The sequence below is a fragment of the Jaculus jaculus genome, chromosome 9, assembly GCF_020740685.1.
Source record: "Jaculus jaculus isolate mJacJac1 chromosome 9, mJacJac1.mat.Y.cur, whole genome shotgun sequence".
Lineage (NCBI taxonomy): Eukaryota > Metazoa > Chordata > Mammalia > Rodentia > Dipodidae > Jaculus > Jaculus jaculus.
This window is the reverse complement of record NC_059110.1, coordinates 86,371,628-86,395,653: the sequence shown is the minus strand read 5'-3', so window position 1 is coordinate 86,395,653 and position 24,026 is coordinate 86,371,628. Positions and strand designations below refer to the sequence as shown.

General features: G+C 49.3%; 1 protein-coding gene across 4 annotated transcripts; it reads right to left on the bottom strand.

Annotated features, from left to right (window-relative positions):
• Positions 1-3,205: 3,205 nt before the first annotated feature.
• Positions 3,206-24,006, bottom strand: Flot2 (flotillin 2). Of its 4 annotated transcripts, none has more exons than XM_045158638.1 (11): positions 23,852-24,006; positions 13,469-13,550; positions 9,707-9,797; positions 7,066-7,189; positions 6,296-6,414; positions 6,068-6,181; positions 5,844-5,963; positions 5,540-5,754; positions 4,951-5,134; positions 4,499-4,648; positions 3,206-4,382 (listed from the first exon to the last, which is right to left on the bottom strand). In XM_045158638.1, the coding sequence occupies exons 1-11, from the start codon at positions 23,898-23,900 to the stop codon at positions 4,344-4,346; spliced, it is 1,287 nt and encodes a 428-aa protein (XP_045014573.1). In that variant the 5' UTR covers positions 23,901-24,006; the 3' UTR covers positions 3,206-4,343. The 4 variants fall into 4 exon arrangements, with proteins under 4 accessions (XP_045014573.1, XP_045014572.1, XP_045014574.1 ...); XM_045158637.1 differs by lacking the exon at positions 9,707-9,797 and adding an exon at positions 8,084-8,174; XM_045158639.1 differs by lacking the exons at positions 13,469-13,550; positions 23,852-24,006 and adding an exon at positions 8,084-8,174.
• Positions 24,007-24,026: the final 20 nt, after the last annotated feature.

The following is a 24,026-nucleotide window of genomic DNA, read 5'->3' as shown; positions in this document are numbered from 1 at the left end:
CAGAAAGAATAGGTGTGGCAGGGCTTCTGACCATTTCAAACGGATTCCAGATGTGTGTACCACTTTGTTCATCTGGCTTTACATGGGTACTGAGGAATCAAACTCCTTAGGCTCTGAAGGCAAGCACTGAACTATCGCTCCAGCCCGATTAAAAAAAAAATCTCTAAGCATGTGTGGATTAGGTATGTATGTTTGTGTGTGATGTGTGGGTGCCATTATATGTTTAGGACAGTTTAGGGTGTTGGTTCTCCCCTTCTACCTTCTTTTGAGACAGGATCTCGTTACTACTGTTGATGCCAAGCTGGTTGTCCCACCAGCTTCAGGGATTCTCCTGTGTCCACCACCCACGTCACCATAGGAAGGCTGAGATTACAGATGCCTGCCACTGTGTTCTTCTGTTCCGTTACCTAAACTCAAGTCATCCTCATGCACAAAGAGCATTTTTATCAGGTGTCGTGGCACATGCCTTTAATCCCAGCCCTCGGGAGGGAGGTAGAGGTAGGAGGATCACAGAGTTCGAGGCCATGGTGAATTCCAGGTCAGCCTGGGTTAGAATGAGACCTTGAAAAACAAACAAACAAAGGCATTTTTAGCCACTGAGCCACCTCATCTCCCAAGCCCCCTCTTGTCTGATCTTGGCTGCGCTAGGGATTGAACTGCTGCTAGCACTCTACTTGAGCTTCCTAGCCCAGTCTTTTTCTTTTTTCCTGTTGAAACAGTCTTGCTACGTAGTTCTGGCTAGCTTGGAACTTGCCGTGTGTATCAAGCTGGCTTTGAACCTACAATGAGCCTACTGCCTCTGTCTTCAGGTAACTACTGAGTCATCTGCCCAGCACCTGCCCCCACCTTATTTATTTATTTGTTTATTTTAGGGTTTTTGAGGTAGGGTTTCACTCTAGCCCAGGCTGCCCTGGAATTTACTACGTAGGCTCAGGATGGCCTCGAACTCCTTGGCGATCCTCTACTCTGTCTCCCAAGTGCTGGGATTAAAGGTGTGAGCCACCACACCTAGCTCCGACTTTTTTTTATTTTTCGAGGTAGGGTCTCACTTTGGTCCAGGCCGACTTTTTTTTTTTTTTTTTAATTTATTTTTAGGCTTTGCAGGCAAGTGTCCTCACCACTGAGGTATTTCTCCAGGCCACTAAATCTTTGGTAACAAACATCTGATAATTTTGTAAATGAGTAAGAATGTTGATGAGCCAGGAGTAGTGGTATAAGTCTAATTCCAGTACTTGGGAGGTAAAGTTATCAGGATCTGGAGTTCAAGGTCATCCTCAGCTACAGAGCTAGCTCAAGGTTAACCTGGCTACTTTATACCCTGTCTCAAAAACAAAAAAACAAAAAACAAAAAAAAAACAAGGACTGGAGAGATGGCTTAGTGATTAAGGCATTTACTTGCAAAGCCAAAGGATCTTGGTTTGATTCTCCAGGACCCATGTAAGCCAGATGTACAAGGTAGCACATGCATTTGGAGTTTGTTTGCAGTGGCTGGAGGCCTTAAGAGTTCCCATTTCTTCCTTTCTCTTGCTCTCTCAAATAACTAAAAATTAAAAACAAACAAACAGATCCTAGGAAGAAGAAATTATTTACTGATTACACAGGTAATGATGAACAGAACTGAAATTTATGATTTTTGTTTGTTTTTTTGATGGAGGGTCTCACTTTAGCTCAGGTTGACCTGGAATTCACTCTGTAGTCCAGGCTGGCCTCGAATTCAACTCATAGTGATACTCCTATCTTTGCCTTCTAAATGCTGGGATTAAAGCGTGTGTCACCATGCCTGGCTTCAGAACTGAAATTTATTATTATTATTTTTTGAGGTAGAGTCTCAGTCTAGTCCAGGCTGACCTGGAATTCACTAGTCTCAGGGTGGCCTCAAACTCACAGCAATCCTCCTACCTCTGCCTTCCCAGTGCTGAGATTAAAGGCCTGTGCCACTATACCAGAACTGAAATTTAAATCCAAGTAGCTTGACTTCAAAGTTCATGCTCTGAAGCTTGAAAAATGGGCTCTACTGCTGAGTTCCAACTCCTCGTTAGCTCCTTCCATCCTCTTCCTAGGTCTCATCTCAGGGCCAGTTCCAATCTTTGTCATGCCCCAGGCTGCTATTGGGGCAAGGCTAGTGTGTTGATGCCCTCCAGTGGTTAGGGTGGGGAAAACAGGCTGTGCTGAAAGTGTCATTATATATATTTTATTTAAGAGAGAGGGAGGAAGAGGCAGATAGAGATAGAAAATGGGCATGCCAGGGCCTACAGCCACTGCAAAATAACTTGAGAAATATGAGCCACCTTGTGCATCTGGCTTATGTGGGTACTGGGGAACTAAACTTGGGTTCTCAGGCTTCATAGGCAAGTGCCTTAACACTAAGCCATTTCTCCAGCTATCCCCTCTTTTTCTTTTGGCTGATCTGGAATTCACTATGTAGTTTCAGCCTCAAAATCATGGTGACCTTCCCACCTGTGCCTCCCAAATGCTGGAATTAAAGGCATGTGCCACCATGCCTTGCTTCTTTTATTTTTTTAATGAGGTATGGTCTCACACTAGTCAAGGCTGACCTGGAATTCACTATGTCTTAGGGTGCCTTGAACTCATGGCAATCCTTCTACCTCTGCCTCCTGAGTGCTGGGATTAAGATTAAATGTGTGTGTCACCATGCCAGCTTTTTTTTTTTTTTTTTTTTTAAGTAGGGTCTTGTTCTGGCCCAGGCTGGCCTTGAGCTCAGAGATCCTCCTACTTCTGCCTCTAAAGTGCTAGGATTAAAGGTGTGCACCACCACATTTGGTTTGATTCTGTTGTTTTGTTTTCCCTGAGGTTTTGTCTTACTCTAGCCCAAGCTGACCTGGAATTCACTCTGTAGTCCCAGGCTGGCTTCAAATTCACGATCTTCCTACTTAACTTTGCCCCCAAGAGATGGTTTTAAAAGTGTGTGCCACCATACCTGGTTTATAATATAGTATTTTCAAAAATATCCATCTCTTTGTTTATGAGAATGTATGATAGTGTATGGGCATGCCGGATCCTCCTGCCACTGCAAAGAAATTTTGGATGCATGTGCCACGTTGTGCATCTGGCTTTGCATGGGTCCTGGGGAAGCAAACCTGGGCCATCACAGTTTGCAAGCAAGTACCCGTAACTGATAAGCCATCTCCCCAGCCCTACAGTTGGTTCTTGGTCTTGCCCCTCACAGAATATACAATGAAAGGGGGAGACGTAAGGGATCTTTATTTTAAAGGAGGAGACAGGCAGGGGGCAGTGCAACATCCCAGCTCCAGACCAGACATGCAACATCTACATGCAGCACAGCTACGCAGGCCAGAGGTGGGGACTGGGCTGTGGGACACCCACAGCACCTCTGCCAGGATGCTTGGGCCCTGGGCAATTCTGCCTCCCGTTGGTGCAGGAGACACAGATTGAGCTGCTTCTCATGGCTGGAACCCCATCACTCTGGCCAGGAAGGAATTGGCACAAGGGGAATGAGTTTTGGCCAGTCCATGACACTTAATTCTGTATAGAGTTGGCACGGGCTTGCCCGCTGGGAGATTCCCATGCCCAGAACAGCATAGCACTAGCAGGAAGAGGGTCTATATACTTTACTCTCCCCAGTAGTCCTAGACCTTGACCTCCAGACAGGCTTAGCAGAGTAGAGACTAAGACCCACCCTACCTAGCAAGGACATGCCAATGAAGGAAACTTCCCTGAGCACAAGCAGGGCCTCCTAAGGCAGTAGTAAACTGAGGGAGCTGCTATAGACAGGAGGCCTGGCCTTTGTGCCTCTGGGGTGGAGACGGGCAGGTATGAAAGCAGGCCTGGGCTACCTAGGCCTCAAGAGGCAGAAGTGGGTGGGCTGTGGGCTTCCTGGAAGACCAGGCCAGGAAAGGGAGGGTAGGTGTCCTACCCAGAACCCCATGCTGGCCTCTTCCAGGGCCACAGAGATGACAGATACATGGAGAACTTCAAGGCACCAGGATTGTGAGGAGCAGCTGGGCCACTCCACACAGACAGTGACTATAATAAATATCTTCAGCTTAAACTATGTAATGTGCATAGAGGACAGGAAAAGAGGGGGCAAGAAATAAACAACCAGTGGAAGAGACACATGGGCAAATGAGGGTCGAGGAGACAAAGTTGATGAGGGTGGTAGTGAATGTGACAGTATGGAGAGAGGAGGAAGAAACAGACAGGAGGGAAGGGAAGACAGCCAGAGATGGCCTGAACAAGCAGCACTTCTGGTCCCTACAGAATAAGGCACCAGAGTCAGAGCCGTTCCCGTTGTCCTTGTGATGTCAAAACGGGTGCTGGAGGAGGGGCAGGCAGCTGCTGACGGGCATGGGCCTCCAGGAGCCTCATACCTGCACACCAGTGGCTTTCTTGATCAGGGGTATCTGCAAGGGTGAAAAATGAAGCTGCTATGAGGCCTTGGCTGCAGGGCCCCGAACCCTGGACTGTCTAACTCAGTGGGCTGTCCAGGGTTGTCTACCACAGCCAGGCAGGTACCCACCTTTGAGAGGTCCACACCGGTGAGGGCATGCACAGAAGCGGGCAGCTCTGCCAGCAGCCGATTCACTTCTGAAGTCACCTTACTGTTGTCCCCACTGAGGACCACAATTTCATCGACTTTGGTCAGGGGCGCGGCGATTCTCGCAGCAATCTGGGAGGTAGGGGTGGTTGGAGGGTACAGACCCAGTCCTGACGCCCCCCACCTGCCTGCCCCTCCTCCACCACTCCCTCCTTTCAAGTCACAAAACCCAGAGCACCCTGGGTCCTCCCAGTTTGCAAGGGATGAAGGCTCCCAGTCTGTTGGAGCATTCCTGCCCCTACTGAGTGCTATCATTCAATCCTTCCAGCTCCGCATGGCTGTTCCTGCCCGGGTTCGGAGATGTTCTGGCACTTACCCCACTGGTCAAGCAAGGAGATTTGAACTTTAGGTGCCAGCCTAGGCATGAAGCTCACCTGGGGCAGGGATTCCAGCACCAAGGCCATCTTGGCTGAGTCCCCATATTTCTGGTAGGCCTCAGCCTTAAGCTTCATCCGCTCAGCCTCTGCCTTGCCCATTGCCTCGATGACTGCGGCCTCTGCCTCCCCAATTTTACGGATCTTCTCGGCTTCTGCTTGTGCCAAGAGGACTTGCTTCACCCTGGGGGAGCCCAGGCCAGGCAGATCACTCAGAGGCCCTGCCTGGGGCCCAGTACATCCTCCATCTCTCTCTGTTTTGGTGGCTGTTAAAGGGTGGGAGACCACTGAAGAGGGTCCCCTGTCCTGCTGGCTATGGCCAGGCAGAGGTTACCAACTCCCAGGTGTGAGTGGGAGGGATCTACCTGAGAGGCTGTCTGTGCTAAACACTATGGCAACCACTTTATCTATTTAGTCTTCCAGATAACAATCCCCCCGGGAGAGATGGGCTGATCCTGGCTCCCGGGGAGGGCCAAGCATGGTGGTGGTGGGGGGCATGGCTCCTAAACTGTGGTTGATGGAGTGGAGAGCAATGACTTCAGAGCAGCCTTACTAGCCCCGGCCTCCCAAGCCCAGCGCTCGCTCTCACTTTTCGCCCTCAGCGATCTGCTGGATTCGATGGGCCTCTGCCTCGGCAGGGCGGCGCACTGTGGCGATGAGCTCCTTGTCAGTGCGGAGGATCTCCTGAGCCTCCACGGCGATCTGCTTCTTCCGCTGCACAACCTCGATCTCTATCTCTTCCTGCCTGATCTTCTGCTGCTCTCGAGCTCCCTGCAGCTCGTAGGCCAGCTGGGCCTCAGCCATCTGCAGCAGAAAGCCCAACACAACACGTGAGAGGCGGGCCAGAACTCCAGGAGCCCTGGGCCCCACACTGGGCTGCCCCGGCTTCTCACCTTGATGTTCACCTCCTCGCTGAAGGCTGACTTTTGTAGCTCAAAGGCTCTCTTGGAGTCAGCTATCTTGGTGTCTGCCAAGAACTTCACATCCAACATCTCCTTTTTGCACTCAGCTTCCTGGAAGCAGGAAGAGGGATGTTGAGGATCACCTTAGACACAATGGGCCCATCGGCCTGGAGTCCTCTTGCCTGGGAGGAGGATGAACGGGGAATCCCCTGTACCCGAATGCCTGCATCGCGTTCCGCCTCTGCCACGCCGATGTCGGCGTCTCTCTGCACCACTGCAGTCTGTGTCTTGCCCAGGGAGCTCAGATAGTCCACTTTGTCATACACGTCCTGGGGAAGAGAGCAGGGTCATCCCAGGGGCCAGACATGCCACAAAGGTGCCCTTCCCACTGAGCACTTATCTCCCAGATGGGCACTGTAGGGAACAGCCTCATGCCACCTTACCTTGATGGTGAAGCTGAGGATTTCAATGCCCATGCGGCCAACGTCAGGGGCTGCCACTTCCCGCACCAGCTTGGCAAATTGGTCTCGGTCCTGATAAATCTGCTCCACAGTCAGGGTCCCTGGGGGCAGAAGGATCAGGGACTAGTCTCCAGAGGCCCAGACAACTATGTGCATGAATGGGCCAAGCAATCTGAGCTGGGTCTTCCTGACGTTTCTTCCTTTTTTTTTTTTTTTTTTTTCCTCGAGGTAGGGTCTCACTTTAGCCTAGGCTGACCTGGAATTCACTATATAGCCTCAGGGTGGCCTCGAAGTCATGGCAATCCTCCTACCTCTGCCTCCCAAGTGCTGGGATTGAAGGCGTGCACCACCAAGCTCAGCTGTTTTTGTTTTTTTTTTTGAGGTAGGGTCTTACTCTAGTCCAGGCAGACCTGAAATTCACAATGTAGTCTCAGGCTGGCCTCCAATTCACAGCAATTCTCCTACCTCACCTTCCTACCTCAGGTTTTGAAATGGGTGCCAGGTGTGGTGGCACATGCCTTTAATCTCAGTGTGGAAGCTGAGGTAGTAGGATCACTGTGAGTTTGAGGCCAGCCTTAGACTACATAGTAAATTTCAGATCAGCCTGGGGTAGAGTGAGACCCTACTTCAAAAAAAACAAAAACAATAACAAAAAAACATAGTGAGACAGCCCCTTCCCCTCCATACTGCCTGGCCTTGCACATATTCCTGGCCCTGGCTTGGGGACCCTGTGAGACTGGACAGGGCCTCACCAAGGATGGAGCGGAGATGTCCCTCCAGGGTCTGTAGGACGACATTCTTGATGTCTTGCACATTCTTGCCCAGGAACTGTTCACAGGCCACAGCCAGGAGCTCCTTCTCTGTCATAATCTTCACCTGCCATGGTCACAGAGGTGCCTGAGTTTGGCTGGAAGGAGGCAGATGAAGGCCCCAGACCCAGAGGTGCAGACAGGCAGCTGTGCCTCTCCTCCCTGGGGCTGCAAAGGGGGCTTCTGAGGCCCCCAGAGAGGAGACCGCAGCACAAGGAAGTCTTATACTGAGAATTCTGTCTTCACTGGCAGCCCCAGGCCCTGATCTGGCCTCTCTCCCACATGGGGATCATTTCCCCACTCCTCCATCCCACTTTCCTCACTAGCCTCTTCCTCTGCAGTCTCCCCACATGTGGGTAGTCCTCAGATTTAGGGGCCGAGAATATGAAAAGGAGATGAGCAACAGAGAAACACACAGACAGATGGACTTGGAAAGAGCCTAGACAGGGCAAGAGACTGGTTCCAAGGGTACAAGTGACGGTGCCTTTGCTTCTTGATGTATTCCGCCAAGTCCCTCACCAGATGCCTATAACAGGTAGAACTTCACTGCCCTGTGAAGTTGAGGGTGGGTTAGGGTAAGACACCCTCCTAGGCTCCAGAGCTCCTCTGCCTTCCAGGATCTCTCCCTCTGGACCACCCAGGGGACAGGGGATGCCTGGACTCTGGGGCCCGTCATGTCCACCACCTGCAAAGAATGGGGGCAGGTTAGTGAGACAGGAGCCCCCAGCACTGGTTCTGTCCCATGAGGACGCCACTGAGGAGAGAAGGAATGTCTGTTAGTCCTGCTGGTGGCTAGGGAGGCCAAGTGAGCATGTTCCAGTGATGATGACTCTGGTTGGGGAGCGGCAGGGGTTCTGGAGAGAGACCGCCCCTGGATGCTGTCCTCTCCTCCTCCCCCCAAACCCCAGCGTGGGGACGAGGCACCTCCATGGACATGCGTGGGACTGCTGAGTTACTATACCTGGGCGACACCCGTCACAGTTAAAGCTACCCCCTCGGCCGTCTCTACGTCCTCGCAGCGGGGCTGCAACGTCATAATCTCTAGGGAAATCCTGCCAAGAAATGCAAAACAGGGGCATGGGTCTAGGGGCCCAGGGCCTGGGATGTAGGGAAAGAGTCCAGCACCTCATTGCTCTGGCTAGGACATACCGAGGATCCTAGTGAGGAGTCTCCAAGGGTACTGTACCTGGCAGTGTGTGAGAAGATGCTGGTGGGTTGGCTGGCTGGGGTGGGGTGAAGGCAGGCAACTCCAGGGGGAGACAGAGGAAGTGGGATACACGTGTGCACGTATGTCCTCGCTCAAGTCAGCCCGGCTTGAATTGTGAGGGAAAGGAAGCAGGAAAGAAGGAACTGTGGCGGGCAGGGAGAACTGAGGCATAGCTATGTGTAAACGTATGTGTTCTCAGGCTGCAGTAGGCACTGGTACTCCAGGCTGTGCCATGGAGGCTGGCTGTGTATGCATCATCTGAATGTTCCCCAGGGACCCTTAAACTTTTCTCCGGGATCTACTCAGCACTCCAGGATGCCTGCAATAGGCTGTCTAGAAAGCTATGCCTGCTAAGTGGGCATGCTTGGATTATGCCTTCTGCTGGGACAAACTGTGCACCCCATACCTTGCCAGGGAATCTGTCTAGTCCCTCCACCTGGCCATGGGTTATGACTTTAAGCTAAACCTGCTATTGGACCCCGTAGGCTACATGGGAAATGCAGGCTGGAATCATACTGACAGTATTAATGTGGGGAAGAACTATTGTGCCCTGATGACATGACTCCTCCAGTTTCCACATTCCCCTTGTTTAACAGGGTCCTGGTTTTTGGCAGATGTCTCAAGCACAGTACAGGTATGAAGGGCTTGGGGCTGCTTCTAAAGGCTGAGGGAGGCTCAGAACCTACCCATTCCACATAAAGTGCTTCGAGTCTCTGCACTGAAGCCTGCCTTCTGGTGGTTGTGGGGGCTAATGAGATGGGATGGTGTCCTTTTCCATTAAAGCTGGCAGAATGGGAGGGGGAGTAAGGATGCTGGATTTTGCCTGAGAAGGCTGAAGGGCAACTCATTGATGAAGAAAGGGAAGGGAGAGATGCTGTTTAAAACTCTTCAAGCCTGAGGACCTACCAGCAACAGGCTGGTAGGGGACAGGGGTTTCTGGGTGTTCATTGCTACATTCTCAGTGCCTGAAACCAAGCAAGTGCTTAACGGAGAACTGGCACAAGAAGAAAGAAAAATGGAAATCCACACATTATATATAGAAAGAATGCACTTGAAGTTGCTTAGGAGTCTAGCCAAGAACAGATTTTTGTCAGCTGTGGCTGCATGGTAATGAGTCTTGGCATCCAAGGACACCCACTGGCTGACTTGGCTAGAGCTTCCAGAATCCCTTGCTCTTTCCCTACTTACAGTCCCAAGGGGCAAAGGCCAGGGCCCTGGGGATCTACAGTGATCCACCCTGGCACCCAGAGTAGAAGAGAGGGAAGGTGCAGGAGGCACACTCTCAGGAGGGGAGTCTATCCGGCTTCTGCCTGCCAGGCCCCACAGGGCAAGAAAAGAGAAGGTTAGACATAAAGGAGGAAGCAGGTGGGTTATTACCTGTGCAACCCCTGTTACGAATAGCGGGACCCCCTCCGACGTCTCAATATTCTCACAGCGACACAGGATGGTCATAACCTCCAGAGACAGTCTGAGGAGCAGCCATGGGGAAGGGAGAGGTAGGGACAGGAAGGGTAGGAGGGGACACAGCAAACACACACAGTGGTTACCAGATAAGCACTGATGCCTGACACATGGGGGCGGCGTAGGCATGCTCTCAACACTTTAACCCACCCCTGCTGGCTCAGCCTGAGGCTGCAGGAGTCACAGGCCACCCCTGCTGGCCCATGGCTTTCAGGTCTCTCCTTTAGTCCCTGCTATCTTCTAACAGGAGCGGCTGGGCTGAGGGGAGAGGTCTTCTAGTGCCCAGGGCCCAGGGCCAGAGGTTAGGAGACCTGTACACAGGGTATCCTGGTACCTGGAATCTTACTTGTCCAGAACGTTCCTGCCACCATCTGGGAAACTAAATCTTAGCTCCACCCTCCTGACAAAGGCAAACCTGTTTCCAGAAATTGGGAAGAGGTGGCCATTCTAGGAATCAATGAGCCACAGCAAATGCTGAGTCCTGCTTAGGACATGAACCCTTAAGGAAGGGACTCAAGGCACTAAAAAGGTAACTTAGAGCCAGAAAAGCTCAAAGGAAAATTTGGATGTCAGATTTGGGGTGGGAGGATCAAAAAGGCTAAGGGAGAAAGTGTGCTTGTGCCAGAATGTTCCCAGGGACAGATGGGAGATGATGGCATGATTTACTTGGAATTTCCGAAGTTGAGCACGTGCAGAGAAGAGTATTGGCAAAGAAAGCAAGGCTTAGCCCACTCCAGCTGCGCATGTGCACGTGTGGAGAGGTGGTCCAGGCAGAGGTATGCTGTGGACAGTGTGAATGGTCCCTTAAACCCAAAGAAGGAAGGAAAGACAGAGGGTGAGGCTAAAGGCATAGAAGCAGGTAGATGGAGGTGCTGAGGATCAGCAAGCACCTAACCCCCAACCCTCACCTAAACCCCAGGCGGGGCTGTTCTCACTGCGCCACCCTGGGGCCTCTAGCCATCCAGACAAGCAAAGGTGCCTTCATTTGAGCCCCTAACACTAGTGTCATTTTTGGGTCTGAGACACTTGTTAGTTTTCTAGTGTTGGGGATGGATCTGAAGGTCTTGCGTGTGCTGAGAAGACACTGTACCCCTGAGTTACACCCCTAGCCTGTGGGAAGACCCTTAATCTGGCCCAGACAGAAACCCAGCAAGCTCTCTTCTGGGAAGGAAAAAGGGAAGTGGGAGGAAGGAAGGGAGAGAGGGAGGCTGCAGCTCAGATGCCCGAGGTGGAGGAATTGCTCAGGTAAAGGAAAGAGAGCTGTCCAGTCAGGGACTCAGGAAGGTATAGGATGTTGCAGCAGGTGAGACTGCACTGAGCTTGGAGCAGGAATGGCCGACATCACAGGTGGGGGACACACAGGGTGGCTGGGGAAAGTTCCTCAAAAGGGAGGTTCAGTTAGAAGCTTGATTTATTTTCTTTCTTTCTTTTCCTTTTTTTCCCCCAAGGTAGGGTTTTGCTCTAGTCCAGGCTGACCTGGAACTCACTCTGTATTCTCAGGGTGGCCTTGAACTCTCTGGGATCCTCCTACCTCTGCTTCCTGAGTGCTGGGACTAAAGGCATGGGTCACATTGCCCGGCTTTCTTTTTCTTTTTCTTTTTCTTTTTTTTCCCCCTGAGACAGGGTCTCACTCTAGCTCAGGCTGACCTGGAATTCACTATGTAGTTCCAGGCTGCCTTTGAATTCACAGTGATCCTCCTACCTCTCTGCCTCCCGAGTGCTGGGTTGACAGTCATGCACTATTACATTTGGTTGATTTTTTTTTTTATGACAATCTCATAGCCCAGACTGATATTAGCTATTGATAGTCCAGGCTGACTCTAAACATGTCTGCCTCTTCAGAGCTAGGATGGCAGTAGTGCATCACCATACTGGGGTAGGAATCTCTATCTTATCTGAGAGAGGCTCTGACCAGCCTAGGGATTTACTTCCTAAAATAGCCTGTAAGTGGGCTAGGGGCTGACCCCAGACCAGGGAACAAGAGGGGGAAAGGCCGCAGGCTCAGACTACACAGCCAGAGCTCTACTACTACTACTGAACCTGAGCTCTACCCTATCTCTAGGATGCAACCCAACGCCTCTCAGCTCTCACTTCCAGCAGGCTGTGAGAGAGCGAGCCCCGGCTCTTGTCCTGGGGCTCCATTCTTGGAGCAAGATGGACTGGGACACTAGGGATGTGAAGAACAGGCTGCAGGGGTATTACCCTAGCCGGGGCTATCCTCGTAGGACAGGGATCTGGACCTGGCAGTGGATCAAGGTGTTTGAACAAGATATTCTGTTGTGCTGGGACTGCACGGTGTGGGGATGGCAGTCACCAGACACTGCTCTCAGGCCTATGGCAGATCAGCTGATCATCCAGCTGTGCCTAGCTGTGACCACTATTGATTACTTTCTAACAGTGTTGGCCCTGGACCCGAAGAGTCACCCAGGAGGGAACAGACAGGAAAGTGGAGGAGGTTAGGTTTAAAAAAAAAAACAAAAAACCTGTGGTTTTTCCATTCCCCAACCTTAGCAGTCAAGCACCATCAAAGAGGTGCAGACATGAAGTCTGTGAGTGGTGGGGGGCTGGGGTGCAGGGGATTTCTGCTGGGATCTCCACGGCTTCCCCTTTGGGATGCCAGCCCTCACATCTGGAAGGGGTGCTGATGCAGGTGGAAAGTTGCCTAGAATGCCTCCTCCCCTGGGGGATGTGCACTGAGGTAGCAGGAGCTCTGCCCTGTGCTCTGTACACAGCAGCAGGGAGAGCTGGAATCTCTCTACTCTAGAAAGTCTTTCCAGACATTTAGGAGTCCAGACATGTCTTGCCTGGCCTCAGCAGAAATCTCTACCCTTGTTTCCAACCCACTGTTGTCACAGACCACTTGTGACTACAGGTCCATGCTATGCCATTTGGCCCTTCCTAAATTGTTCCAGGTGAGTGTGTATGTGTGTGATTTCTAACCTTCCCCTCCCCCTCTGTCTACCCTTCCAAGTAATATATAATTAAGATTTTTTTTTTTTTTTTGCATTAGGGTCTCACTGTAGCCCAGGCTGACCTGGAATTCACTATGTAGTTTCAGGGTGGCCTTGAACTCATGGATCCTCCTACCTCTGCCTCCTGAGTGCTGGGGTTAAAGGCATGTGCCACCATGCCCGGCTTGCTATTGTCTTTTTGAGGCAGGGTCTCACTCTAGCCCAGGCTGATGTGGAACTCAGTAGCACAGGCTGGCCTCTAGTTCATAGCGATCCTCCTACCTCAGCGTCCTGAGCACTGGGATTAAAGGTGTGTCCCACCACACCTGGCTAGAGACTTGTTTTGACGCAGGGTCTTCTTATGTAGCCCAGGCTGGCTTCAAAGATTAGAGGTATGAACCTGGCAAAACTCCCTGAGTAACACTGAGCTAGAATTCAGAAACGGGTCTTGCCTGATTACAACCTTGCATTCTCTGGGAGAGAAGCAATACTGCCTCAGTGGAAAAGAGGCCCCAGTAAAGAAGAGGGACCCATGGGACAGACCGTCCTGATGTGTGCCTCCTGCATCCCTGCGCAGCCCATTCCAGCTGCTCTTTAGGGGGCTCCCTCCCACTGGATGGAGGATGGGATGGCAGATGCTCTAACTGGCTGTGGGATGGGGGGGGGGTCAGGTGCTGGAAACCCCTCTGTTTCTTGCCCACCAGGATGACAGGTAAGGTGCCCTTACCTCTGAGTGTCGGAGATACACCACCAGGCCCAGGCCCAGCCGCCAAACACATACTGTTTATAGTCAGAACCACAACAGCCCCCTGGGAAGCAAAGCAAACCACAGCTGGTCAGTACCTGGGCCTACCTGACCCCCCCCCCCCAACAATCGCAACTCTGACCTTTTTATTTTTTTAAATTTATTTATTATTATTATTTTTTTGGTTTTTCGAGGTAGGGTCTCACTCTAGTACAGGCTGACTTGGAATTCACTATTTAGTCTCGGGGTGGCCTCGAACTCATGGCAATTCTCCTACCTCTGCCTCCCAAGTGCTGGGATTAAATGCATGTGCCACCATGCCTAGCTTTAAGCACCTTAAACTGCTGAGCTATCTCTTCATCCCTATTTGTTTATTGAGTAGGGTTTCACTCCAGATCACTCCAGTAGGCCGATCTGGAGTTCACTATGTAATTTCAGGCTGGCCTTCAACTCACTGCAATCTTCCTACTTCTGCCTCTCAAATGCTGGGATTAAAGGCACGAGCCACCATCCTGGGAGAAAGAAAAGGGAGGTTAGGCAAGGGAAGATTAGAGGAGAGGAGAGAAGAGAATGGGCATCCAGCATGGCCTCTTGCTGCTGCAAACAAGCTCCAGACATGTGCCACCTTGTGCATCTGGTAACACAAGTACTGGGAATGGAATTTAGGTTGTTAGGCTTTGTAGGCAAGTGCCTTAACCACTGAAGCATATCTCCAGCCCTTACTTATTTATTTATTTTGTAGGGTCTTGTTCTAGCCCAGGCTGACCTGGAACTCCTGGTGATCCTGCTACCTCAGCCTCCTGGGATACTATGTAGTCTGAGTGGCCTTGAACTCAAGTGATCCTACCTCTGTCACTGTTCGCATGGCACATGTGTCTGGAGCCTGTTTGTAATGGTTAGAATGGTGTGCCCACTCTCTCTCTGCTTGCAAATAGACAAGTATAAAAAAAACAGCTGGGTGTGTTGGCACATGTCTTTAGTCTCAGTACTTGGGAAAAAGAGGTAGGAGGATTGCCATGAGTTTAAGGCCAGACTGAGACTATGTAGTGAATCCCAGGTTAGCCTGGGCTAGAGTGAGACACTACCTTGAAAAACCATGAACAGGGCTGGTGAAATGACTTAGCGGTGAAGGCGTTTGCCCGTGAAGCCCAAGGACCCCCGTTTGATTCCCTAGGACCCATGTAAACCAGGCACAAGGTGGCACATGCATCTGGAGTTCATTTGCAATGGCTAAAGACCCCGGCACACCCATTCTCTTTCAAATAATTAAACAAACAAATATTAAAAAACAGCAACAACAGGGGCTGGAGAGATGGCTTAGTGGTTAAACCTAAGGACACTGGTTCGAGGCTCAACTCCCCAGGACCCATGTAAGCCAGATGCACAAGGAGATGCATGCATCTGGAGTTTGGTTGCAGTGGCTGGAGGCCCTGGCATGCCCATTCTCTCCCTCTCTCTCTTTGTCACTCTCAAAAACAAAAACAAAAAACAAAAACAAAAACAAAAAAGCCCAAAATAAAAAACAAACAAAGTAAGTAGTCCTAAGAGGAGAAGTGAGAAGAATGGGAAAAGACCTCAAAAGGAAGTGGCTCTTGGAAACTCAGGAACTGAACACTGGTTCAGACCACAGACGCAGGCTGTAGACATGCTCAGTTTGTTTTCCACCCAGAAATGAAAAACGTCAGTTCCCGAAATTCTTGTAGTGAACCTCTCTGTTAATGTCAACATTACTCGTTGAATTCAAGGAAGTGTTAGTAAAAATCTGCAGTACAAAAAAATACACAGGAAACATGAATCAAGAGAAATAACATTTGGAAAAAAAAACAAACTTGGGTTTTCATGAAAGCTTTAGGACTTTTTTTTTTAAGGATTTTGTTTGTTTGTTTGTTTGTTTTTGGTTTTTGAGGTAGGGTTTCACCCTACCCCAGGCTGACCTGGAATTCACTATGAGTTCTTAGGCTGGTCTCAAACTCATGGCGAGCCTCCTTCCTCTGCCTCCCAAGTGCTAGGATTAAAGGTGTACACCACCCTCCCCGGCTGAAGTCTTTTTTTTTTTTTATATATATTTTATTTTAATTTGTTTGAAAGGGAGAAAGAGGGAGGGAGGGACAGAAAGAAAGAAAAAGAGAGAATGGGGGATCCAGTGTATTTTTCTTAACAAGTAAACAGTTTATTTTTTATTTATTTATTTAAGATTTATTTATTTATTAAGACACAGAGGGGGTGGGGGAGAGAAAAAGAGTGAGAATGGGCACACCAGGGCCTCCATTCACTGCAAATGAACACCAGATGCATGTGCCACCATGTGCATCTGGCTTACATGGGAGCTGGAGAATCAAACCTGGGACCTTAGGGTTCCTAGGCATGTGCCTTAGTGGCTATGCCATCTCTCTGGCCCTTATTTATTTAAATTATTTATTTAATTAATTATTTATTTGAGAGAGGGAAAGGGGGTGGGAGAGAGAGAGAATGAATGTGTCAGGGCCTCCAGCCACTGCAAATGAATTCCAGAAGCATGCGCCATCTTGTCCATCTGGCTAACGTGGGTCCTGGGGAATTGAACCTGGGTCCTTTGGCTTTGCATCCCTCCAGCCCTATTTATTTATTTGAGAGAGAGAGAGAGAGAGAGAGAGAGAGAGAGATAGATACAGAAATAGAAAGGTAGACAGAGAGCATGGGCGCACCAGGGCTTCCAGCCACTGCAAATGAACTCCAGACACGTGCACCCCCTTGTGCATCTGGCTAACGTGGGTCCTGGGGAATTGCGCCTCGAACCGGGGTCCTTAGGCTTCACAGGCAAGCACTTAACCGCTAAACCATCTCTCCAGCCCTATTTATTTATTTTTTTAACAAGACTTTGTATTTTTGAGGTAGGGTCTTCCTCTAGCCCAAGCTGACCTGGAATTTATTCTGTATTCTCTGGGAAGCCTACAACTCAAGGTGATCCTCCTACCCCTGTTTTCTAAATTCTTGGATTAAAGGCATGTGCCAACATACCCGGCTTGGCCATTACAAAATTTTTAAAAATTTATTTATGTATTTATTTGAGAGAGAAAGAGAGAGAGAGAGAGAGAGAGAGAGCGCACGCACAAGAGAGCAAGAGAGAGGGAGAAGGAATGAATATGGGTGCCAGGGCCTCTAGCAACTGCAATCAAACTCCAGATGCATGTGCTACCATGAGTACTGGGGAAATGAACCTGGATCTTTTGGCTTTGCAGGCAAGCATCTTAACTGCTCAGCCATCTCTCCATGGCCCCCCCCCTTTTTTTTTCGAGGTAGGGTATCAATTTAGCTCAGGCCGACCTGGAATTCACTATGTAGTCTCAGGGTGGCTTTGAACTCTTGGTGATCCTCCTACCTCTCTGCCTCCTGAGTGCTAGGATTAAAGGGGTGAACCACCACACCTGACTTCCAGCTCTATTAAAAAAATATATTTTATTTGCTGGATGTGGTGGCCTTTAATCACTAAATTCAGTTATTTGAACTGGGCATGGTGATGCACGCTTTAATCCCAGCATTCAGGAGGTAGAAGTAGGAGTTCAAGGCTACTCTGAGACGACCTAGTCAATTCCTATGCTAAAGTGAAACTCTACCTCAAAAAAAAAAAAAATTAAAAATAAATAAATAGGGCTGGAGAGATGGCTTAGCGGTTAAGCGCTTGCCTGTGAAGCCTAAGGACCCCGGTTCGAGGCTCGATTTCCCAGGACCCACGTTAGCCAGATGCACAAGGGGGCGAACGCGTCTGGAGTTCGTTTGCAGTGGCTGGAAGTCCTGGCGCGCCCATTCTCTCTCTCTCTCTCTCCCTCTTTCTCTCTCTGTCTGTTGCTCTCAAATAAATAAATAAAAATTAAAAATAAATAATAAATAAAAAGGGGCTGGAGAGATGGGTTAGTGCTCCTCTGCCCTGGGAGGTGTTATAGGAGGTGTATTTGAGGACAGGCAGTTCGTCTGAAATCCAAACCATCCTGGGATGACCTGAAGCCAGAAGAGGACCGAACATTCACAGCCTGGCCCGGCAGGGGACTTGGGGCATGGCTGTGTCAGCCACTTCTAGGGGCTTCTCAATGTGTGCTGGGCTGGGAGAGGAAGCTGGTGGGGGGCGGGGGGTGACACCAGATGGCGCAGGATGGGTGTCCACCCTTATACACTTTCCACTTAGTTTCTGACCTTGGGCGCAAGCTGGGTTGTGGCTAAGGGCAACATGCCAGGTTCCCAGGAGCAGTAATAGGAAGCTAAACTGGCAGGCTGCCCCCATTCCCGGCAGCCTCCTCCCCTGGAAGGCATGCTTTTCCCAGCTTCCTGTTCACTCAGCCTGTTGTTGTTTTTCCTTTCCTTTTTATCATATTATATTTATTTATTTGTAAGCAGAGAAATGAGAGATAGATACATAGATAATCGATAATGAGGTGCCACTTTGTGTATCATGCTTTACATGGGTACTGGGGAATTGAATCCCGGGCTGTTAGGCTTTGTAGGTAAGCACCTTAACCACTGAGCCATCTCTCCAGCCCTTTATTTTATTTTTTGTTTTTTTAAAACATATTTTTATTTATTTATTTGAGAGTGACAGACAGAGAAAGAGGTGTGGGGGGGGGGGAGAGGAAAGGAATGGGAACACCAGGGCCTCCAGCCTCTGCAAATGAACACCCTCTTGTGCATATGGTTAATGTGGGTCCTGGGGAATGAAGCCTTGAACCAGGGTCCTTAGGCTTCACAGGCAAGCACGTAACCCCTAATGCATCTCTCCAGCCCTATTTTTTTTTTTTTTTTTTTTTTTTTAGGTAGGGTCTCACTCTAGCCCAGGATGACCAGGGTGGCCTCGAGCTCACGGCGATCCTCTTACCTCTGCCTCCTGAGTGCTGGGATTAAAGGTGTGCGCCATCACGCGGGGCTTATTTTTGTTTTATTGAGGTAGGATCTCATATTAGCCCAGGCTGACCTCGGATTCACTTGGTAGTCTCAGGGTGGCCTTGAACTCACTGAGATGCTCCTACCTCTGCCTCTCAAGTGCTGGGATTAAAGGCATATGCCACAATGCCTGGCTCTCTTTATCTTTTTTCTTTTTTTTCTGGTTTTTCGAGGTAGGGTCTCACTCTAGCTCAAGCTGACTTGAAATTTACTCTGTAGTCTCAGGGTGGCCTCGAACTCACAGTGATCCTCCTACCTCTCTCTGCTTCCCGAGTGCTGGGATTAAAGGCGTGTGGCACCACGCCCAGCTTGGTCTTTTTCTTTTTTTTAAATGAATGAAGCAGGGTTTATTCACTATGTAGCTCTGGCTGGCTTGGATCTCACTTCTGTAGACCAAGCAAGTCTTGCATTTGTAGTGATCCTCTTGTCCTCTGCCTCCTGAGTATTGGGATTACAGCCATATGTTGTAACACTCAGTTTACAAACCCTTTCAGTAGTTCAGCAATACCTAAGGACCCATTCTCAAAATGTCTATAAATGCATAAAATCAAATATCTAAGAAAAATTATACTGAAAGTTAACAAAAATACTAAAACCAAATACAGCATATAGGAATGTGTATTTCTTTTTTTTAACATATAATTTTATTTATTTGAGAGAACGAGAGAGAAAGACAGAGAGACAGAGAGTGAGAGAGCGAGAATGGGTGCACCAGGGTTACCAACAACTGCAAATGCACATGCGCCACCTTGTGCATCTGGCTTACATGGGTTCTGGGGAATCAAACCGAGGCCCTTTGGCTTTGCAGGCAAACGCCTTAACCGCTAAGCCATCTCACCATCCCCAGGAATGTTTATTTTTTATTTATTTATTTACTTTGAGGTACAGCCTCGTTCTAGTCCAGACTGACCTGGAATTCACTATGTAGTCTCAGGGCGGCCTCGAACTCACAGTGATCCTCTTACCTCTGCCTCCCGAGTGCTGGGATTAAAGGCGTGCACCCAACCATGCCTGGTTCTCTCTCTTTTTTTTTTTTTTTTTTTTTTTTGGTTTTTTGAGGTAGGGTCTCACTCTTGTCCAGGCTAACCTGGAATTAACTCTGTAGTCTCAGGGTGGCCTTGAACTCATGGCGATCCTCCTACCTCTGCCTCCCGAGTGCTGGGATTAAAGGCATGTGCCACCACGCCCGGCCTCTCTCTCTTTTTAAACTAATTTTTAATTGACAACTTCCATAATTATAGACAATAAACCATAATTATCTCTCTCCTTCCCCATTTTCCCCTTCAAAATCCACTCTCCATTATATCTTCTCTCCCTCTCAATTAGTCTTTTTATTAAATTTTTTTTAGTTTTTGATTTTTCGAGGTAGGGTCTCACTCTAGCCCAGGCTGACCTGGAATTCACTATGGAGTCTCAGGGTGGCCTCTAACTCACAGCAATTCTCCTACCTCTGCCTCCCGAGTGCTGGGATTAAAGGCATGCACCCCCACGCCCGGCTTAGTCTTTTATTTTGATGTTTTCATCTTTTCCTATTATGAGGGTCCTGTGTACATAGTACCAGGCATTGTGAGGTTATGGATATCAAGGCCATTTTGTGTCTGGAAGACTACCCTGTAAACAGTACTACTCTTCCTTTGGCTATTTCTTTTCTTTCTCTCTCTCTTTTTTATTTTTATTTTTTTTGGTTTTTCGAGTTAGGGTTTCACTCTAGCTCAGACTCTCCTGGAATTCACTATGAGGTCTCTGGGTGGCCTCAAACTCACAGCGATCCTCCTACCTCTGCCTCCCAAGTGCTAGGATTAAAGGCGTGCACTACCACGCCTGGCTCTTTTTTTTTTTTTTTTTTTTTTTTCTGAAGTAGGGTCTCACTTTAGTCCAGGCTGACCTGGAATTCACTATATAGTCTCAGGGTGGCCTCTAACTCACAGTGATCCTCTTCCTTCTGCCTCCCGAGTGCTGGGATTAAAGGTGTGTACCACCACAAATGGCTGCCTATTTCTTTCTTTCTTTTCTTTTTTTAAAAATATATTTTATTTTTATTTATTTATTTGAGAGAGGGAGAGAGATACAGAAATAGGCAGGCAGAGAGAGAGAGAGAGAGAGAGAGAGAGAGAGAATGGGCATGCCAGGGCCTCCAGCTATTGCAAACGAACTCCAGATGCGTGCGCCCCCTCATGCATTTGGTTTACGTGGGTCCTGGGGAGTCAAACTGGAGTCCTTTGGCTTTGCAGGCAAGAGCCTTACCTTAACCACTAAACCATCTCTCCAGCTCCTATTTCTTTATTATACATTAAATAATGAGATCTAGCTTAATTTTTGAAGTATTGAGAAGTATAACTTCTTAATTAATTTTTTATTTTCTATTTATTTGAGGGAAAAAGAGAAAGAAAGAAGAGGCAGATAGAGAGAAGATGGGCATACCAGGGCCTCCAGTCACTGCAAATGAATTCCAGATGCACACGCCACCTTGTGTATCTGGTTTATGTGGGTCCTGGGGAATTAAACCTGGGTCCTGGTTTGATACCCCAGTACCCACGTAAGCCAGATGCACAAGGTGGCACATGCATCTGGAGTTTGTTTGCAGTGGTTAGAGGCCTTGACACATTTCTCTCTCAAGTAAATAACTAAATAAACTTTTAAAAAAAGAAAAAAAAATAATGGGGCGACATGAAAACAGACGCAAAATTCTGTGCAGAGGTACAGGTGGACATTCAGTGATTCTGCAACAAGCCAAGCAATGCGAACCTGGGACCTTTGGCTTTGCAGGCAAGCGCTGTAACTGCTAAGCCATCTCTGCAGCCCTATATTTATTTTTCTTTTTTCTTTTCTTCTTCTTTTTTCAAGGTAGTGTTTTGCTGAAATTCACAATGGAGTCTCAGGGTGGCCTCGAACTCAGGGTGATCCTCCTACCTTTGCCTCCCGAGTGCTGGGATTAAAGGAGTGCGCCACCACGTCTGGCTTAAATTTTTTTTTTTTAAATTTTTGTGTGTATGTGTGTTACAGAATGAGGAGAGAGGGTAGACACTAAGAAAAGATGGTCATGGGATTTATCTACATGCTCCTGAAGCTGAGTTGAGTGCCTCTGGATTTAGATGCAGGTTCAAAAGACACAGAGACCACTAGAGGCAGAGCTGAGGGCAGCTTCTCTGCTCTGGGAGTACATGTCCATGCGAGCTGCACCTCAGCTTAATGTCAAATCCCAAGGTACTAAAATACCAGATATTATCCTTTTCTCCTCTTCTGAATTTCCTTGGTTCCTACATTATAGACTCTTTTTAAAATTAATTAATTAATTCATTTATTTATCTGACAGAAAAAGAGGGAGAGAGAGAGAGAAAATGAGCATGCCTGGGCCTTCAGACACTGCAAATGAATTCCAGACATGTGTGACCCCTTGTGCATCTGGTTAACGTGGGTCCTGGGGAATTGAACCAGAGTTCTTTGGTTTTGCAGGCAAATGCCTTAACTGTTAAGCCATCCCTCCAGCCCCACTATAGACTCTTTCTACCCCTAAAACAGCTCCAGGGCTGGAGAGATGGCTTAGCAGTTAAGGTGCTTGCTGGCAAAAGACCTAGGTTCAATTTCCCTAGTACCCATGTAAATTTAGCCAGATGCACAATGTGGTGCATGCATCTCAAGACTTTCCACAGGGGCAGAACTGAAGCTTTGATCTCCTCAGCCAAGTCTGGGCTCTCTAAAAGAAAATCTACAAGAAAAATAAAGTGTAAAGTTGGGCATGGTGGTGCATGCCTTTAATCCCAGCCCTTGTGAGGCTGAGGAAGGGCTTCCATGAGCTCAGGCGATCTTGGGGCTACAGAGCCAGCTCCAAGTCACCCTGGACTAGAGTGAAGCTCTACTGTGAAAACAAAAGAGATGGTTCAGCAGTTAAAGGTGCTTGCTTGCAAAGCCTTCCAGTCTGAGTTCAACTCCCCAGTACTCACTAAAACAAAATGTACAAAGTGACACATGCATATGGAATTCATTTGCAGTGGCATCTGCAGTTCATTTGCAGTGGCAAGAGGCCCTGAGGTACTCATTCTCTAGCTCTCTCAAAACAAAAGGGCTGGGGGTGTGGCTGTGGCTGAGTGGAAGTGATTGCCTAGCATGTTTGAGTGTGGAGCTGTAGGGTTTGATTAATCCCCAGCACCACACACCAAACAACAAGAACAACAACAAAAACCCCAATCAAAGCCGGGCGTGGTGGTGCACGCCTTTAATCCCAGCACTCAGGAGGCCACCCTGAGATTACATAGTGAATTCCAGGTCAGCCGGGGCTAGAGTGAGACCCTACCTCGAAAATCTTCAAGTCAGACATGGTAGCACACACCTGTAATCCCAATACAGTACTCAGGAGGTAGAGGCACTGTGGTTTACATAGGTCATTCTAATCTAGCCAGGGCTACAAAGGTAGACTCTATCAAAACAAAACAAAAAACATCATTATATAGCTCCAGAGGCCTTCTCTAGGGGGTGAGGGCTGGGGAACAAGCCTTGATCTTAAGAGAAGCAAGATGGCCTCCATGTCTTCTGGGGTCTTCCTCCTGACCCCAAGACCTGTGGTCTTCAAGGAGATGGGGTATTTTATCACCCCACAGGTGCAGAGTCCTCATCAGGGATGGTAACATGTCTCAGTGGAGAGACTGATTTTGTGATCCAAACTACACCTAAGGCTCTGTTTGGGGGTAAAAGTTCTAGAAGGTAGGCAGCTATAAGCTCTGGCTTATGGCTTCTATCAGTAGGCCAGTCTTGCCAATTGTGAAAATCGGTACTGACGGTTGGAAGAAATCAGTCAGAAAGTGGTCATCCTAGGCTTGCAATCTGTCATGCAACAGGCCCTCCTCCTTGGCACCTGGGAGCCAAGAGCTGAACTACCTGATGGCTTGAAAAGCTCCTGCTATCTCCTAATACACTCCAAATACACAACGTAAAAAGTCGAGGCACACTCTCCCTTTCCAATGCAGAAGTGCCCCGGTCCCACCTAGATGGAATTGTGGGTTTTGCTGCATTTTGTAATCAAGGGCAGGCACAGCCCAGAACTGGGTTTCCCAACCTGTAGAGGCCGCACCCGCATTTCCAAGGCAGGCAGTTCCAGTAAGCCCTGGCAAGCCCCAGCTTGCTGAGAATTAACGGGTCTGCTTGCGTCCGGAGAAACGACTTAGGTCTCAGAAATGTGCCCCTCCCCAGAGAGGCACCTGCCTTCCAGAGCTAAGTAACCCGGCCAAATTGCTGTGGCGAAAACCAACAGTGCCCTCCTGCCCCGAACCCCTCGATAATTCGCGGCCCCCAAGCCCACGGTGGAGAGGAGGCCCCGGCCAGGGAGTAAACATGGGAGGACCCCCGGTGGGAGCTCCGGCTCGGGCGTGGCCTCTGCGGGAGGACGTCTCAGGTGTGGCCAGCACCGTGCAACCTCTCCCGCACTGGGCGACCCGGCGCCCACCTCCCGCGCCATCCCCTCACCTGAAACCACCAGCGCCTCGTTGGGCCCCACCGTGTGGCAATTGCCCATGGCGCCAGCGGGACGGAGGGTCCTGGAGCCGCACAGACCTGGGCAGCAGCAGCGGGTCCGCAGCGCCAGCCGCGCCCAGGCTATCCCGCCACCCCCAGCGGACGCCCGCCCGCGCCCCTCCGTGGT

Bases quoted from the DNA above. Each gene is read 5' to 3' on its own strand.
- Flot2 (XM_045158638.1), bottom strand. From the start codon at position 23,900: ATGGGCAATTGCCACACGGTGGGGCCCAACGAGGCGCTGGTGGTTTCA. The intron at 13,551-23,851 runs GTGAGGGGATGG...TTTGCTTCCCAG, and splicing joins CGAGGCGCTGGTGGTTTCAG to GGGGCTGTTGTGGTTCTGAC. The intron at 5,964-6,067 runs GTACAGGGGATT...TCCTGCTTCCAG, and splicing joins AACGCGATGCAGGCATTCGG to GAAGCTGAGTGCAAAAAGGA.